This window comes from Hypomesus nipponensis, chromosome 13, assembly GCF_054491055.1.
Source record: "Hypomesus nipponensis isolate SF chromosome 13, ASM5449105v1, whole genome shotgun sequence".
NCBI classification, from domain to species: Eukaryota; Metazoa; Chordata; class Actinopteri; order Osmeriformes; family Osmeridae; genus Hypomesus; species Hypomesus nipponensis.
Window position 1 is genome coordinate 4,647,118 of NC_140373.1, and position 14,140 is coordinate 4,661,257.

The 14,140-nt window shown below is 44.1% G+C and overlaps 2 protein-coding genes across 2 annotated transcripts; one reads left to right on the top strand and one right to left on the bottom strand.

The window, feature by feature from the left end:
• Positions 1-73: 73 nt before the first annotated feature.
• acsf2 (acyl-CoA synthetase family member 2) lies at positions 74-14,076 on the bottom strand. Its single transcript, XM_084670342.1, has 16 exons — positions 13,718-14,076; positions 12,464-12,659; positions 11,717-11,845; positions 11,550-11,603; positions 11,292-11,410; positions 10,967-11,129; positions 10,748-10,843; positions 10,475-10,626; positions 10,261-10,352; positions 10,073-10,149; positions 2,430-2,537; positions 2,199-2,350; positions 1,889-2,030; positions 1,035-1,145; positions 843-911; positions 74-565 (listed from the first exon to the last, which is right to left on the bottom strand). Exons 1-16 carry the CDS (start codon positions 13,843-13,845, stop codon positions 515-517), a joined length of 1,839 nt encoding a protein of 612 aa, XP_084526468.1. The 5' UTR covers positions 13,846-14,076; the 3' UTR covers positions 74-514.
• Positions 4,447-8,680, top strand: chad (chondroadherin). Its single transcript, XM_084670343.1, has 4 exons — positions 4,447-5,474; positions 7,836-7,999; positions 8,104-8,268; positions 8,507-8,680. The coding sequence occupies exons 1-3, from the start codon at positions 4,689-4,691 to the stop codon at positions 8,243-8,245; spliced, it is 1,092 nt and encodes a 363-aa protein (XP_084526469.1). The 5' UTR covers positions 4,447-4,688; the 3' UTR covers positions 8,246-8,268; positions 8,507-8,680.
• Positions 14,077-14,140: the final 64 nt, after the last annotated feature.

Genomic DNA, 14,140 nt, shown 5'->3' on the forward strand with positions numbered 1-14,140 from the left:
AATTTGACTCACTGAAACCTGCAGGAACCCTGGACCTGCTTCTGCTACCTGTTAAAAACAGACACACCGACAGTTGGCTTTAATAGTGTCAGAGTGTTTATTTTGGTAATGAAAAGGAAACGGAAGAGAGGTTTCATGGTCGATAATATAAAGACTACATTTTATGCTAGAAAATATGTACTGAAGTAGAAGTTGTAAACTTGTTTGATTTGCTGTAACAGGTTGAGTACATATACCCAAATACAGCACATTGTACTGATCAACATTCACTGTATCATAGCCCATTGATATTTAAACTGTACTCATTTCTATCATCCAAGGTCTGATATATATATGTATATAAACCCCCTAAATATTGTATAGAACATCAAGAGGAAAATTTGGCATGGCACACAACATCTATGGTTCATGGCTGTGCTTTGATCTGGTTATGGAGTTTTACAGAGTAGACCAAAAACACAAGATGGATATCTCAGCTACAATCCACACATTTGGCCCCACCATTTTCAATCATTTACAGTCCCAGTAACTTTTCCGTCTGCTCACGCAGTTTGTTCTTCTGAATCTGAGCCAAGGAGAGAGAAGAGAAAACAGGGTTAGAATGTTGAGTGATTAATGTCAGGAGTGGCTTACCTAATCAACCAGACAGCAGCTATGATTCTGTGACTGTGTCCAACAGTTCAGCAGAAGTGCGTTTGTGTGCAGACTGGTTAATAGCTCACTTTACTCCTGTCCGGGGACATTCAGTCAACCTCAAGTTCAAAACTGTCCTCTAAGGAACACTAAGGTTGTATGTCTTGTGCCTAAGCATATCTTTGAACAAAGCATATCTTAAAACGTACCTTTCCTGAAACAGTGAGGGGGTAGCTCTTCACAAATGTCACGTAGCGTGGGACCTTGAAATGAGAAATCTGAGCAGAGAAAGACAAACAACAGGACTGCTGTTATAGAATCACCATGATATGGTGCTGATATCGTGCTCTCCATATTTTTGTGCCATTACAAGGTACATGACAGTAAATCAATAGTCTTACTTTGCCCTTGCAGTAAGCTTTGATCTCCTCGGCACTGCAGTCCTGTCCTTCCTTCAGCTTGATACAGGCACACAACTCCTCTCCCATACGTTCATCCTTTACTCCAACAACCTGAGAGAGATATTGACCTCATTCTTAATAGGTTTGTGCCATGTAGCCACAGATTAGAGCCCACATACATATGCTTCATGCTGACATTCTTAAGTTATTCCCGCAATGCCTTCAGTTGTATCTTTGTATTATTTTATTCTTGCATTTATTGTCTCGCTGTGCTTTTTAATAATTGTGTTATGTCCACTGTACTGCCCTGTCTGCAGTGTTGAATGTATCTCTGTTTTTAAGCTCAAAAGTGCAGCTAGTTGAGGCAGGGCAATTGGGCAGCACGCGTCAGTCATGGGGGACGTAAGGCGTATTACTCCACCTTCCTTTCCTCCGCCCACTACCACACCCATGTTAGCAGCGCATATCCATTGGGCCATGTCCGATAAGGCGTCTTCAAAAGATGCGCAGATATGCACACACTCCCCCCGGTTGTTTTATGATCAGTGCTGCTGCCACCCTCCACCATCCCCTTCTCCCCCATGCTGTCTGTATGTTCTATCCACCAGGGGGATTATATCTCTATTGCTGCCTGCCGCATGTCATGTATGTATGTGGTGCATCGAGAAGGCAGGGAGTGCTTCCCTTAGATCATCCACTCCACCAAAGTTAAATCTACATGTCCATGTCATGTAATGATAAATGCTCAAATCTAATACGTGATTGTCTTGACTGAACTGGTGTAGAACAAATTCCCCTCGGGGCAATAAAGGCTTTCATTCATTCACAGGTCTACACACAGACTGAAGATGTACCTGCGCTTCATGGACCTTCGGGTGGGTGTGCAGGAACTGCTCAACTTCCGCGGGGTAGATATTCTCCCCTCCCCGGATGATCATGTCTTTGATTCGGCCCTCGATGCGGCAGTAACCGTAGCCGTCAAGGCTAGCAATGTCACTGTGACACATTCAAAACTAGTTAAAAATGTCAGTATGTGCACTACCGCAAGTGTCATCATGAAATAAGGGGAAATGAATGGAGGGTGATTTGATATAGACGTAGAAAGCTTTAAGCATTGCCACTGTCTGATGTGATGTTGTGTACTGTACCACATGATCTACTCACCCAGTCTTGTACCAACGGTCCTGGGTGATGCACTCGTTTGTTTTAACGACATCATCCCAGTAGTTCAGCATGACACAATAGCCTCTAATCATCAGCTCTCCTTGGGTCCCCAGAGGCACGATCTGTCGAGTTGTAGGGTCTACCACTTTGGCCTACAAAGGCAGAGATCAATCAGTTGAGAGGAACAATGCTGTGCCTTTCCAATGTCAATAATTAATGTTTAAGAAATACCTCGATGTGGCTAGTGATGCATCCAACAGTCTCAGTCTTCCTTTCTGTGTTGTCTATTGGGAACCCACAGAATGTTACTGGGCTATTTTCAGTAGTTCCATAGCCAATCTACAAGTATAGAAAGAACACACATTGTATGAGCCTTGACTATCATCATAACAATGCATCCCTAACCATTTGTAAAGTTTAAATAAACAGACGGGGTCAGATGGTTGAGCGGTTAGGAAGTCGGGCTAGTAATCAGAAGGTTGCTGGTTCGATATCCGGCCATGCAAAATTATGTTGTGTCTTTGGGCAAGGCACTTCACCCTACTGCCTCGGGGAGAATGTCCCTGTACTAACTGTAAGTCGCTCTGGATAAGAGCATCTGCTAAATGACTAAATGTAAATGTAGATGTAATCTCATTGGAGGTCACTGACAACGCATGGAGAAATATGTCTGTCAGGTAAAACGCTCCATGTCAGAGCTGGACTCTAGCTTGTCTTCACACAACCTACCCATCTGAATCAGCAAGTGCGAGAACAAACCTGGGCCTGGGAGCTCAGTGAGGTATGTGGTGCCGCCCTGACAACTGGCACCCCTGAGGGCCGGTGCCTTCCTACTGAGTGTATTCGCGTCTGTGGCTTACTGTAACATTGGGGCTCTTTACAAGCTCTCAAAAAAAAATTGCTGATGGCGATCGTACTTCAAGCGGCTTGGTTACTCCTCTCACAAGGCTTATGAAAAACCTTGTGATGTACTTGGAGCTGTTTAACGGAGGACACTTGGCAGCTTGACAAAGAACCAGAAGACTCCTCTGTTGCCATGTGAACCCCTCTTTTAGAAGAGACATGTACCTCCCCCTCCCAGGGCCAGGGTGCGGGTGTGGAGAAGGGTCATAAAGTCATGACTGGCACAAAGGGACATTGCAGGAAAACTAGGAAAAAGACATTCCCAATAAAACGTTAAATTTGTTGAGTAAACTCGAGATTCCGACTATCCTGAGAGTATCTATCAGACTCATAAACGCACCCATCTAAGGCCAAGGCGTCCAAGGACCTGAGCCAATCAGTGGATGAATTAGACTCTCTCCCTCTCACCATCTCTGTCTCTTGCTCCTATAGTCTGCTTCACATGCATTATTTGAACACGACAGACTACACTTTGGTCTCACAAACACCTGGTTAGTTGACACCCTCCTCAATAGACACACATCACTCCTGAAAGTGACAGACTGTGAAATATGTGGCTTACTTACGACAATTCCATCTGCTGAAACTAAATTCAGCCACACCTAGCTAGCTCGCCACCACTAAAGACAAGAGTACTCACAGACGATTACATAAAAGCTTTGCTTATTTCAAAAGAAAGGAAAATATGTAAGCAGATATGAACTTATGCATTTGAATTCTTTTGCAGGAAAAGGAGGGGTAGAGTCCAATTGTTGTGACTTGAAAAGAAGTCTCACTACTGGCCAAGCATCTGGGGACCATTATGTGTTATAAAACAACCGCACAGGAGTGGCTTCATTGCCTTCAACGGCAGACTGAAATACAATCACCATCTTAACCTCTTAGGGCCTGAATGAAGTCTACACACAGGTGCATTTTCAGAAATAACTCCAATGATGATTGGAAGCCAGGATCACATTCATCTTTTAGAACATTGGATGTATTATTGTTTCAAAACAAGAGACTCTGAGATAGAGTTGGTACTTGATCAAGGATACAAAATGACCAAGTTTGTTTTCAAAAAAGCAAGATTGACTCCATTCATAAGTTGATTTAAGCTTAAAATAAAATGCCAAAAAGGATTTATCATAAAAGTTCTTTTAAGTGTTATAAATGTTGTTTGAAGCCAGTGTACAGATGGACATTCCAGCCTGTCCTCCTTGTACAGGGTTAACCTCTACCCTGACACTTGACTTCCTCTTGCAGACCTTTCCACGTAACACCATGGCGAGTCCTCAGTTTTTTTCCTCAAATAAATGTTATAAATAGTGCTGTGTTCCGTCGACTGCCGTCCTCCTCTCAAAGCCCAAAGTGAATCTCTCTGCACTGCCCACCTTTTCTCTCAGTCATACACTCTCCCCCTCTCTCTAACACACCTCTCCGCTTCCCTCTCCGAAACCCTCCAGGTTTCTTTTCCTCTCAAGCCGCCTTCTGCAAGGAGCATTTGACCAGCATTTGCAGAGAGGCTCTCAGGAAACAGAAGACCAAGCAACAGAAAGGGGCAAGTGGACAGACAAAACCAAATACGTCTAGACCAGAGGTGTCAGTATGTGGTGTGTGAACTTCCTGTTGGCGTGGACCTGTCTCCTGGTCCTGCACCCTGCGGTATGGGGTGCTCCGAGCCAGTGCCCCAGCCAGTGCCACTGCCATGGGGACCTGCAGCACGTCATCTGTGATAACGTAGGGCTGAAGAAGATCCCACGGGTGTCCGAGGCCACTCGTCTGCTGAACCTCCAGAGGAACAACCTGGGCAGCCTTCCCATGGGCTCCTTCAATGACATGAAGGGGCTCATCTCCTTGCACCTGCAGCACTGCCAGATCCGAGAGATTGGCGGCCAGGCCTTCAAGGGGCTCAAGAAGCTCATCTACCTCTACCTGTCCAACAATGAGATCAGCAACATCAAGCCAGGTGCCTTTGAGGACCTCGGTGAGCTCACCTACCTCTATCTGGACGGCAACCGCATCAGCGACCTACCCAAGGGCATCTTCTCACCCATGATAAACCTCTTCATTCTGCAACTGAACGACAACAAGCTGCGTGACCTGCGTCCGGGGACCTTCACCGGAGCCAAGGACCTGCGCTGGCTGCATATGAGCGGGAACGAGCTGAGCTCGCTGCAGCCAGGCTCTCTGGACGATGTGGAGAACCTGGCCATCCTGCACCTGGACGGGAACAGGCTGTCCACGTACCCCTCTGCAGCCATGAGCAAACTCAGAGTGGTGGAAGAGCTCACCCTGGCTAGGAACCCCCTCCGCAACATCCCCGACAACGCCTTCCAGAGCTTCGGACGCTACATGGAGAAGCTGCATCTGGACAACATGGGCTTGGAGAAGGTGAGTCTCTGATTAAATCGGATGGTTCATCCGGAGGGTTGAAAATATCGGATTGCAAAGAGCCCCCTGGGTTGTGATTACATGAGACGGCACTGGGCAATAGACTGATGTGGTCAACATGAAGTGAGAGCAATGTTTGTAAGTGTGTTGCTTTTCCAGTGTTATATTTATTTTCTTCCATCAACTAAGGATAATAACCTTTCATTTGACTGCACAAACATCTCATTAAGAGCAGCGCTACATCAAATGCACACTGAACACATAAAACCTCTAGATTTGTATACTTTTCCTAATATTTCTGGCCATCCTATGAAAAAGAGGGGGTTGTTTGTTTATTTTGGTTCTGGCTAGCTCATCTTGACCATATTTCATCAGCTTATTTAAATGCAAGGCTAGTCAACTCCCCCTGGAGCCAACAGTCATTTCCCTGCTCTCCTAGTTGTGTTCCTGTAGCCTGAGGACTTCTCCTAACAGGAAGCTTTATGGGAGATTTGGATCATTCATCATATGAAGGCTGACCATGTAGATTTAGGAAAGGCAGAATACTGAGGCCATCATCTGTTTTGCTGTGGTTTGCTGTTGCTCCCCATCTGTCTCACTGTAATGAGATCCTTGTGGTGAATGTATCTACCATTGGTTGCATACGGGAAGTAAGCAGGTCACATGTGCTCTCCGGCAGGGTTCAGGATGCACATGTGGTCACCCAGCAGGATGTCTCTCTCTCTCTCTCTCTCTCTGTCTCTCTCTCTGTCTCTCTCTCTGTCTCTCTCTCTGTCTCTCTCTCTGTCTCTCTCTCTCTGTCTCTCTCTCTCTGTCTCTCTCTCTCTCTCTGTCTGTTAACAAAACAATCCTGAGCTTTAATATTGAATTATTTTATCTCTTGAGCTTGATGAATGTCAAGGTCTAAACAGCATTTTGCATAGCCAATATACTGAAAGTGCAATTGCATGTAAGGAGTTAAAACATAGCAGTGGTTGATGTACCGTCTGTAACGGAAGAATACAGTGACTGTATTCTGACTGATTGACTATAAATTATCGTCCCATCTCCAACCTTAAAAATGGAGAAAGACAAAATATCTGTTACTGGTGTTTCCCTAATTGGGATTTCCTAACAATGTGACATAGCTGTGTGACATCACTTATCAAATTCTAACCTTCTAAATGCTAAATCAGAAAACACACTACTATGGGCAGGTCTTGCAAGGCTTGGCCAACCTTCTTCTTTGTGGTTCAGGTCAATATATGGAGGTGGCTGAACATTTATCAGAGAAGTATGCTCTTTGCTTCAGTCCAGTCACAGTGAAGCGACTATGCTACCTCGCTACACAACAGACCTTTCCAGATTCAAGGTTTAGTCAACAAGTTAAAACAACATGCGAGTGTACCTGGGCTTGAGAAGGAGACCAGTGATATAATAACAACAAGCCTCTCTGGCTGTGAGTGTCTGAGAGCAAGACGAAGCAGCGGGAGATGGGGAGTCAGATATAAAGTAGAGAGAGCGGGGGGGGGGGGGGGGGCAGACGAATGTAGGTATTTATAGTGTGTTTTTGTTTGCTGGCTCACATCCAAGCATTTCCCAGCCTAATTATTACACAAGTGTTATTTTCAGCTCCGAGGGTCCTGTAAACAGGTCAGGAGGGGTTAGGAGACAGGTAAACAGAGCCAGGGTGTTCCAGAGCCCCATGAAGTGAGGTATTTTTAGCTGGCCATCGCCCCAAGTGAATGGACAATTGGGCCCTTTGCAAGCCTTGCTGGCAAAGGAGCGGCTTGAAGAGGGAGACGAAAGGAAGAGAGAGCAAAAACAACCTGGCCCCGCTGGAAGTCATCCATCTTCCATTGCTGCAAATTACAAACCTCCACTTCTGCACTCTCATCCCTCCGCAGTGGAAATTTCCAAAAAGGAGCTTCAACAGCCCAATATCTTCTAGACTTACATAAGAAGCCCCCAGAGCCCACCCCCTTAGTCATGCCTGCCTCCAAACTTGCCCTTCGTCTTTCTCTAGTAAGAGGCAAAACTCGACACAGAGAAGATCAGTTCACCTTGCACCTCTGTGGCGATTTTAGCAGCCTCGCAGATGCATATGAAATTGACCAGGTATGAACACAGGCTTTTTATGTCAGAGTAATTCTGGAGCAAAGGGAGAGATTCCCTGGACTGTGTTACACAAACTGTCCCCTGATCAATGTGCAGTAGCATTAGATCTAATCCCAATTTAAAAACTTGAGGAAATCTTTACAGAAGCACAATGCATGCACAGTATCAAACAAAAATTGCGCAGGCGCAACTGGATTGGTTAGCAGATATTTGACGATAGTTAACCTATGAAAATCTTTCTGCTTTCTGCATCTCTTCCCCTAGTTCTCTGAGGGAGCTTTCACCGGAGTGACAGCCATCAAATCTCTGCACCTGGACAACAACAAGCTCAAGAATCTCCCTAAAAGCCTGGATTTCGTCACCATCACCAACCTAACCATCTCCAACAACCCCTGGGGCTGCACCTGCCAGCTGGCTCCTCTGCGCAGGTGAGCACTACCCCTGTGGCACATCAACTGCCACTATGTGTTCCCTATACTCCTGTATTATACTGCTGTACTAGACAGACAACTGTAATTGTCCTTCTTTACAGGTGGATGGACTCTAGCCGCCAACGCCCTGAGGCACTGTGTGCTTCTCCTTCTCACCAAAGAGGCAAACAAGTTAGAGACAGCTCTGCTTTCAGCAGCTGCAAAGTCAAGACAAAGAGAGACAAGAAGGGGACACGCCATTAAACAGGAGATCTGACCTAGGAGAGGTAAAAAAAAAAAACATAATTTTATCCAGACAAAATTTGATTTTGACACTTCTGCTGCTTCTCCTCACTTCCTCTTCCTTTTAACAGAACTCTCTATCCTTCCCATTGCTGCTCATTGGTTTTTCTCCATCTTCCCCCTGGGGTCCTGTTTCGTCCTTTCTGCTACAGTACGTCCTGGTCATAGGGTGTCCATAATATGGCAAACTGTGATTTGGTTGCTGGTTTTGTCTTTCTGCAGGAGATGCTATGGGATGCCTGTCCAGGTGACAGGACACTGCGGTGCAAGCAGAGAAAGACAGCAATGCTAACTGCTACTTCAAGACGGTCCATCTAATCACTTGCCAAATAAGATGCATGCATAAACACACACAAATAACAGCACATATACTGTATATATATATATATATATATATATATACACACATATGTATGTATATAAAAACAGAAGACATTTCAACAAAATATATTTTATCAATAAAAACACACACATTTATCTTATCTCTCCACAGCTGAGAAATGTGTCAAGTTTGCGACAATCAATACTCCTCTTTCATTGCTGTGTCAATTTTACACCCTCAACTCTCAGGACCCAACAATATGCTGCCATGACAACAACCCCCCCCCCCCTCCGCCCCCAACCCACACACAAACCTAATATGGAATCTTTCACAGGGCTCCCTTTATTTATTGTGGGTCATTTCACTGCTTGTCGTGTCTCACATTGCCAATGGGATTTCTGAGAGACCGTGTGAAAACATCTTGAAGGAAACGTGACTGTAAAGGTGACTCAGACATACCTTGACTTGACCTGACCTTTACTTCACAAACTCTGCCCAGACATAAACACCTCACAGCGCAGGCGGCTGAGGACTGAGACTAAAGACATTGAAACTTTGCAAACGTGAGCATTATTGATAGATCAACATTAATAAGAGACTTTCTTTCCAGTTATATATATCTGTTTCAATATAGTTTTTGATATGTGTTTAACCTACCCCAGTATTCCAAAGGGACTTGTGGGAAACACTTAACACAACCACATGTGGATTGGACAGTATGGCACAGTTTTATATCATGATTAGCTGAAACATGGATTTATTAGGATCTTTGCTTTTTTTAATATCCCTTGATAAAGCAATGATTTGTTTCTCAATGTATTGTAAAAATGTTACTTTCCTGATTTTGGGGAATACCAAGAACCACATGAAAGAGTAACTTTCAAATCTATGGATTACCTATTATAATTTAACAGTTCCCAAACTTTGGGAATGTCCATGATGCTCTTACACTTAAAGATGGCTCTTATACTATAAACTCGACTTTTGGGAGTGATTCTCACCTCCAATAAACAAAACCAAAAAAAAGCAGTCGACTTGTTCTGTCTTGCAATGTGATGGGAACATTTCCAAAATACAGAACCCGGGCAGCAAGATTTTCTGGATACAATGTGGTGTGTGAGTTTAATGTTTAACTGTTTGGATGTTTACAATTTTAGCAGACTTCCCATAAATTGGTCACAGACCAAGCAACTCAAAGAGAATTTCCACCCCAGATGTACCTCCTCTCAGGGCCTAGGTCTGCACCAGGATCTTACCCTGTGAGATACCCTGAGAACAAGGATCGTCTTTATGCTTGGAACACGGATCTGAGAGGATGTCCTTCTTCAAACAAGTCTCCCTCTACTGGTCACATTTAAGATATCAATAGTGATGAGCCAATTATATTCATAGTTTGACACATTTCAGTGGCAATTTTAGGACAGCTTTTCCTGCCAACTTCATGGCGTACATTTTCAATAACTTACTGTTAAATGCTTGACTCCCATAGTAGAGATGACCTTCTTTGCAACTTCAGGGGGGCATGGAGAACCAGCCACAATGCCTGTAATGCATAATCAACCCATGACATTAGTTACTCAACACAATCCATGATTCCAAATGGTCTGGCACAGTACCCAAAGTTGAATCAAAATGAGGTGAAATAGTCTCTTACCTGCCTCCACCGATGACAAGTCATACTTGGCCAAGTCGGGGTTTCCCAGCATGTCAATATACATGGTAGGGGTGCCATATACAAAAGTACACCTAAAAGGAAAACAAAACAATATGTATCAACAATAGTACTGTGATAACACATTGGTCACTGTACTAAGCATCAAATTGCTTAAAGGCTTGTGTCGTGACTACATCGATACTGGTTGAACTACCTTTCGCTCTCCATCGCTACCAGATTGGCGTGCCCGTCGTACCCAGTGGAGGGGAAGATGATGGTGGCACCATGCACAGCCATGCACATGCCACCGCCCACGGAGCCGAAGCAGTGAAACAGGGGGACTGGTAGGCAGACTCGCACGTCAGGCTGGAGAGGGTCCGGAGAGATCAGGGAGACAGAACGAATACATGGAATGTAGAGGAAACACAGGGTAACACATATCTATCCGCACACAGTGAACACACATCTGCCTACGTGGCTTGCTCACCCTCCAATCGTAGCCCACGCGTCTCCCGATTATGTAGGCATTGTTGACGATGTTGTGGTGGGACAGCGTGGCACCTTTCGGGGACCCGGTTGTGCCCTGATAACAGACATAATCGTGAGAGAGTGACGTGTGTCCTTGGTTTTTACAATGAGACAAATGGTTGTAGAAAATGACCAAGCACAGTGCCAAACAAGATGAACAGAGAATTGTGAGCGGTACCGATGTAAACTGAATATTGATTGGATCGTCGCTTGAGAGTTTCTTCTGAAGATCATGTAGCTGCTGAATATACTGGCTGCTCCCGGCTTCCATCACATCGCTCAAACTAAACATTCCGGGCTGTTGGCTGTCTGTCACAATCACAATGCGGAGGTCTGGGAGCCTGAAAGGAAGGGGAGGATCAGGTATCAAGATTAGGGAAAGGGGTGGTGAATTGGTCACTAAAATTACAGTATATTTGACAACGAGAGTTAGGAGGATGCAGGCTGACAATGTTATACAACGTTCACATACTAATCCTTCATAGCATGCATAGCAGTCATACTTAGCACTCTTTATGGCTCCAGGGCTGGCAGAGTCAATCTCTGGACATATCTGTCTCAACATGTCACAGTAATTTTGAGTCTTAAACTGGGTCGGGCACAGGATCGCACTGCATCCCACCTAAGAGGCAGTATCATAGAGAGGATTGCCTAACCAACTTCATGGTTGCCTTTGTGGATCATGCATGTTATCACAGAAAGGGGCCTATGCAAAACAGTGGAAGGAATTAGCTCAATATGTACCTTTTAACATGACCCACCTTTCTTAATGCAAACTCCACTTCTTGTACCTGGTACGCTGGATTCACTGATACCTGTAGTGGTGTAAAAACAGTCAAAGAATAAGAAGAATCTTGATATATTCAACATTAAAAAAATAACGCTTCAGTATCTGAAAAGTATATTTTGCCGTGCAATAGGTGCTCACCAGTATGATACCAGCCTTGGCTGTGGCAAACTGGAATAGCACCCACTCATATATGTTGGGGCCCCATATGCCCATTCTGTCCCCCTTCTTGAGTCCCATGGCCAGCAGTCCTGCAGCAGCCTGGTCGACCTGAGGATGACGATGGTGGAGCGAAGCACAGACGTTAGCCTAGCTGAGCTTGTCAACAACATGTCTTTGTCAAAGAAGTTATTTAATTACATACAAGGTCTACTTAAGCTAGTCTTCGACTTTGGAACTATTTATGCATGCAGCGTCTTTCTATCCCAAGAGCTGGACATTTCTAATTTTATACTTGCTAAAGTGTGAGTTGTGTTATAAGAAGTCCATTCAATGCACTCAAGGTGAAGACCTTGTACCTTGTACATCCTAAATAATCAGTTAGTACTACCAACAGCTACTGTATTTGTTGGTGCTCAAAGGTTGCAAATGGAAAGGACAACTGATCACTTTTTATCTCACTAACTTGTAAATGTTTAACCCAGCCCTAGTATTAATGGAGTACAGTAAATACAGATAGTGCATCACCATATATTACATCAGACACTTGGATTTTCCCATCTTCTCTGGACTTTGTTGTCATTATACAGACCTTGTAACACACACAGAATATGACAGAACCAATGGGGTATCACAACTCTTACAGTTATAACGTGGGGCCTAGTTCCTCAGTCGTCAGATTTGATGTAGCCCTGATAAGACCACAGAGGAAGTATAGAGACCACTCACATCATGTTGTAACTGTGAAAAAGTCTTCCTGATCCCGCCCTTTAGGAATACCACGGCTTCTCTGTCCGGACAGCGTTCCACAGTGGCCTGCAGAACACCAGCTACCGTGTTTGAGAGCAGGGAGGTGGAAGAGGTGCCGTGAGCATAACTAGTGGTCAAAGAGGGAATAATGGGTGGGCTGTCCACGTGAATTCCGCTAAAAAAAAAGAGATCGAAAGAGGTTCTTTAAGGATGACAGTCTAGACGTGCACAGGTTGTGGCTGAGATTCCCCGGGCAACTGCCTGTTTGCCCTCCTCGAGTCTAAGTGCCCCTCCGAGGGAAAAAAAATAAAATAATGATACATTTAAACAGCTGCAGAATTTCTTGTAGACCTAATGTAAAAAATCGCCAACCGAAACATTTCATAAAGTATCCTTATTCAGTTCCAATCGATAAGCCTTTGGGCAACGAGAGTGGAAGTCAGAAGGGGGATGGGGGTATGCTGATGGTTAGTTTATAACATTTCGTTTAAACAAGAGTAAATGATGAAAGTAATGCATCACATGAATTATTTTATTCAAAATGGTTAAATGTCTAAATCCTATCACTATTTGGGGTGTTGTTGAGGGGGGGGGGGAAGACTGCCCTTTTTTCAGGCCAGAACAATTGCCCTTCAACAATCCTGTGATCAGTTGCGGTCCTAGCACATTTGACGGCCCCGGGCGAGTTTTTCACTGGCTAAAACCGCCCCTGGGTTTGATTGTCTAAAATAATACCATTTACTGCCATGTATGGTTATGGGGCGCACTGTACGCCGCGTACAATTCTGGGATATGCGCTGGAAAATGATAGTCTGAAGGTTTGACAGTGGGGGAGGGGTAGGAGAAGTGAACTAGCGAAAACACTTCAGATTGGGGTAAACCTCCTCTTCAAGAAGCAAGAGAGAACGAGTTACACAACACAGTAAATTGAGATTCCTCCAAATATCATATCGATATATCATATTTCATATCATATCAGTACTTTTTGAAATAGGCCTACTGCAAAATCTCAGAAAACACCAAAACTAAACAGAAATAGCATGCCGTTTTTAATCAAGTTAACTTTCTATATACTAGATTTAACCAAATATTTCATTAATATTTAACCAGAATATTGTGTTTGTAATTTCAAAGTGTGCACTTGCAGGATGATTCAGTAAGCATGTGATCAGTCAACGTATTGTCAATTCATTTTTGTATTCTGCAAGTCTCGGTAATTTTTTGTTTACTCACCAACTACCCTGCGCTGTAAAACAAACAACTTTCCGTGGTCTTGGAAAAACCTGGAAAACCTTCACTTGCGTTGAACAAAATACATTGGACCGCAGAGACTGTGAACCCAAAAGTATCCGGGACAGCATGGTTATATCTCTAAGCTAAAGCTAGTACTATAGAAAAAAAACTACCGACAACACCAACGTGAACAATACATTGTTGAAATTAAAGTCACAAAGTCAATTGTAGCCTGCTAAAAGGAAACTGCTGGTTGGAGTAAAAAATCTGATATGCCACCCACTCAACGATTACTATAAACAGAAAGTTCTGCGCTGTCCATGTATCAATTTTCATCCAGTGGATGGTTGCAAAGTCAATGAACCTTGAACCCATGTTATGATGACCAACTAACGACACCTCTCAACTAGGGTGCGCTGCGTG

What these genes read in the sequence shown, in the direction of transcription:
- chad (XM_084670343.1), top strand. Translation starts at nt 4,689, where the DNA reads ATGTGGTGTGTGAACTTCCTGTTGGCGTGGACCTGTCTCCTGGTCCTG. An exon ending in ACAACATGGGCTTGGAGAAG is followed by an intron (nt 5,475 to 7,835) that starts GTGAGTCTCTGA and finishes CTCTTCCCCTAG; the next exon opens with TTCTCTGAGGGAGCTTTCAC. An exon ending in CAGCTGGCTCCTCTGCGCAG is followed by an intron (nt 8,000 to 8,103) that starts GTGAGCACTACC and finishes CCTTCTTTACAG; the next exon opens with GTGGATGGACTCTAGCCGCC.
- acsf2 (XM_084670342.1), bottom strand. Translation starts at nt 13,845, where the DNA reads ATGCTGTCCCGGATACTTTTGGGTTCACAGTCTCTGCGGTCCAATGTA. An exon ending in TTTCACAGTTACAACATGAT is followed by an intron (nt 11,846 to 12,463) that starts GTGAGTGGTCTC and finishes CGTCATCCTCAG; the next exon opens with GTCGACCAGGCTGCTGCAGG. An exon ending in CCAAGGCTGGTATCATACTG is followed by an intron (nt 11,604 to 11,716) that starts GTGAGCACCTAT and finishes ACACCACTACAG; the next exon opens with GTATCAGTGAATCCAGCGTA.